The sequence below is a fragment of the Solanum lycopersicum genome, chromosome 5 (genome assembly GCF_036512215.1).
Source record: "Solanum lycopersicum chromosome 5, SLM_r2.1".
NCBI lineage: Eukaryota > Viridiplantae > Streptophyta > Magnoliopsida > Solanales > Solanaceae > Solanum > Solanum lycopersicum.
The window spans coordinates 40,734,237-40,738,697 of NC_090804.1; the positions used below are offsets into that span (position 1 = coordinate 40,734,237).

Sequence of the window (4,461 nt, forward strand, 5' to 3'; positions counted from 1 at the left end):
AGGCTACGGTCCATTGATTCCACCGTTTGTAGCACATGCAAATTTTTCTGAAAAACTAATTTTTGGCCTGTTTTGGCAATAAGGTGTTACATTATCTCCCCCTTTGGAACATTAGTCCTCGAAGGAAGACTAAACTAGATGAAATAGATGAAGAGAGATGCAAACCCCACTACTAAACACTGAGAACTGAGTTCTGACTACATGCAATTACGCTAAAAATGAAAGTAAAAACTGAGGGAACATGATTCTAAAACTGAATTTACGCATGAATGACTGTAAAACTGGCTATTAACTCAAGATACAGTGGAATCGGAAGGAAAAAGGTAAGGATACTTGGTTTTCATGGTTGCTTCTGCTTCCCAAGTAGCTCCCTCTATGGACTGACTCCTCCACAAAACCTTGACTGAAGCCACTTCACTGTTTATCAACCTTCTAACCTGACAGTCAAGAATCTCAACTGGTACATCCTCATAAGAAAGACTATCTTTTACCGCCACACTCTCTAATGGAACTATAGAGGCTGGGTCACCCACGTACTTCTTCAAGAGTGAGATGTGGAAAACCGGTTGCAATGATGCTAATTTTGATGGCAACTCTAACTCATATGCCACCTTGTCAATCCTTTTCAATATCTTGTAAGGGCCCACATATCTAGGACTGAGCTTCCCTTTCTTTCCAAATCTCATCACCCCTATCATAGGTGAGACTTTCAGAAAAACCCAATCGTCAACTTGGAACTCTAGTTCCCTTCTCCTTAAATCTGCATATGATTTCTGACGACTTTGGGTTGTCTTAAGTCTATCTCTAATGAGTTTCACTTTCTCCATAGCATAAAAGACTGAATCTGGCCTATCAAAGTTGTTTCACCTAATTCAAACCAACCAATAGGAGATCTATATCTACGCCCATATAAAGACTCATAAGGGGCCATCTGAATGTTGGAATGGTAGCTATAATTGTAGGCAAACTCAATAAGAGGAAGGTGATCATCCCAACTACCTTTGAAATCTATCACACAAGCTCTTAACATATCCTCTAAGGTCTAAATGGTACGCTCTGCCTACCCATCCGTTTGTGGATGAAATGTTGTACTAAGGTTAACTTGAGTACCAAGACCTTTTTGAAATGACTTCCAGAAATGAGAGGTAAACTGAGGACCTCTATCTAAGATGAAAAACAAAGGAACCCCATGCAACCTCACAATTTCATTAATGTAAAGCTTGACATAGTCCTCTGCCAAATTTGTAGTCTTGACCGCCAAAAAGCGAGAAGACTTAGTCATCCTATCACCCAAATTGAGTCATGTTGTCTGCGAGTACGAGTTAATCCTGTAATCAAAACCAGATTGATCACATCCCATTTACAAGTAGGAATATCGATCTCTTTAGTCATACCTCCTGGTTTATGATGTTCTACCTTGACTTGCTTGCAACTGGGTCACTTAGTCACAAAGTCTGCTATATCCCTCTCCATGACATTCCATCAATAGACTTCCCGCAGATCGCGGTACATCTTAGTGGCACCTGGATGAATAGAATACCTAGAGTTATGAGCTTCTGAAATAATATGCTGCCTCAACTCTCCCACATCAGGAACACAAAATCTACCTTAGTAGTGAAGTACACCATCTCCCCCCTGGGAGAAAACCTCCACTCTCTGATTATTGATTGCACCCTTTAGTTCAAGAAAGATCGGATCACTCTCTTGCTTTTCCTTAACCTCCACTACCAAAGACGATTCTGCCCCATTATGAACTATTACACCGATGTCTGATATGCTCATTAGGCAAACTCCCAAGCGAGCAAGCCTGTGAACATCCTTCACTAGCTCCTTTCTTTTTTCCTCAACATGGGCTGCACCACCCATAGATAATCTACTAAGAGCATCGGCCAGTACATTCGCCTTTCCAAAATGATAATGCACACTCATATCATAATCCTTAAGGAACTCAAGCCATCTCCTTTGGCGAAGATTCAACTATTTCTAGGTGAACACATACTGAAGGCTCTTATGATCGTGAACACATCTACATGAACACCATAAAAGTAGTGTCTCCATATCTTGAGTGCAAACACCACTGCTACAAGCTCCAGGTCATAAGTTGGATAGTTCTTCCCATGCACCTTAAGCTTTCGAGAGGCATAAGATATAACCTTATCTCTTTGCATCAACACACAACCAAGTCCAACTCTGGATGCATCGCAATAGATTACATAAACATTTGAACCCTCTGGTAGAGTCAAGACAGGAGTTGTAGTCAATCTAGTTTTCAATTCTGTGAAGCTTTTCTCACAATCATCTAGTCAATGGTGAGGCTATGGATGAAAATCCTTCCACGAACCTTCTGTAATAAGCTGCTAGACCTAAGAAACTTCTGATATATGTAGCAGAGGTAGGTCTGGGTCATTGTTTCACTGCTTCTATCTTTTGTGAATCTACACGGATCCCTTCGCTAGATACAATGTGACCAAGAAAAGCAACGAAATACAACCAAAACTCACATTTACTAAACTTAGCAAATAAGTGGCGATCTTTGGGATTCTGTAGAACAACTCTTAAATTACTTGCATGTTCTTCCTCAATCCTAGAGTAAATGAGGATATCATCAATGAAGACGATAACAAACAAGTCTAAGTACTGTTTGAACACTCTGTTTATCAAATCCATGAAAGTTGCAGGAGCATTGGTTAGTCCTAACGACATAACTACAAATTCATAATGACCATACCGAGTTCTGAAGGCTATTTTAAGAATGTCACTATCTTTTACTCTGAACTGTTGATAACCTGATCTGAGGTCTATCTTTGAGAAATGACTAGCACCCTGAAGTTGTTCAAACAAGTCATCAATATTGGGGATGGGATTCTTATTCTTGATTGTGACCTTGTTCAACTGTCTATAGTCAATGCACATTCTGAGAGAACCATCTTTCTTCTTTACGAACAATACTGGTGCACCCCATGGTGAAATACTAGCTCTGATGAAACCCTTATATAGAAGGTCTTTCAACTGCTCTTTCAATTCCTTAAGCTCTGCTGGAGCCATTCTGTAAGGAGGAATAGAAATAAGTCGGGTATTTGGAAGGATATCAATTCCAAAGTCGATTTCCCTTTCGAGAGGAACCCAGGAAGATCTTTTGGAAATACTTCTGGAAATTCACAAACTACTGGAACTAACTCAAGAGATGGGGTTTCAAGGCTAGAATCCTTACTCAAACTAGATGATAGAGATGACCCTTAGATATCATCTTTCTAGCCTTAAGGTAAGAAATAATTGACACATAGGCGCTAGGCTACTACCCTTCCACTCTAAGATTGGTTCATCTAGAAACTGAAAACGAACAATCCTAATTCTACAATCGACTAAGGCATAACATGAGTGTAACCAATTCATGCGTAGAATGACATCGAATTCTACCATTTCTAACTCTACTAGATTTGCTGAGGTGACTTTCTGAGAGACTATGACAGGGCAATTTCTGTATACCCGTCTAGCTATAACTGGGTCACCGACTGGAGTAGAGATTGAAAAGGGTTATGAGAGATTTTCTTGACTGACACTGAATTGGACTGTTGTATAAGGAGTTACAAAAGAAAGAGCAACCCCTGCATCTAACAATGCATAAATATCAAGTTCAAAGACTCGTAACGTACCAGTGACTACATCAGGAGTACCTTCCTGATCCTGGCGAGCCTAAAGAACAAAAAGTTTGTTCATGCGTTGACCGTCACCTATACCATATGATTTACCCTGCTGAGTTGGGCGACTTGCTGGTGCTGCTAAATCTGTAGAATTAGCTCCAGTCTTTCAACCTGTGACCAGACTGACCACATCCAATACATCCTTCTTGTCCTTCAAGACACAAGCCCGGATGGTTCTTACAACACTTAGGGCAAGTAGGGTAAGTGTTGGTGCCTGAAATACTTCCTGAGACTTAGAGCCTGGTGCTCTGCCCTTCTAGTCATACCTATTCTTTGAGGATAGATCACTAGATGATGAACGGACTGGAGTTGGAAACTTCTGCTGACCCTCCGAGCGATTTCCACCACCCGATTTCTGCTGAGAATACTCATAGTTCCCAGTCATAGCCTTCTTATTTTCCTTAGCATGTTCCCTAAGCTTATCACCCTCAACCTGGTGAGCACGAGTCATAAGCCTAGAGATGTTCATATCTCCCAGCAACATAGCATTTCTTCACTCTGTCTTAACCAAATCGGATACTCCATACAGGAACTTATTCATCTAAGCCCTGGAGTCAGCAACTATGTGAGGAGCATACCTAGAGAGTTGGTTAAACTTCAGCCCATACTCATGGTTGTCATGTTTCCCTGCCTCAAGTTCATGAATTCTTGGGCATTTGCTTCTCTCAACTCTATTGCGAAACACCTGTCGAGAAAAGTTTCACTAAAGCACTCCCAAGTAATAGGAGTTGCGTTTACGCCCCTATTCTCCTTCCACTGA

The 4,461-nt window shown here is 40.9% G+C and overlaps 1 protein-coding gene across 1 annotated transcript; it reads right to left on the bottom strand.

The window, feature by feature from the left end:
- Positions 1 to 293: 293 nt before the first annotated feature.
- LOC138348811 (uncharacterized) lies at positions 294 to 686 on the bottom strand. Its single transcript, XM_069298392.1, has one exon. It carries the CDS (start codon positions 684 to 686, stop codon positions 294 to 296), a length of 393 nt encoding a protein of 130 aa, XP_069154493.1.
- Positions 687 to 4,461: the final 3,775 nt, after the last annotated feature.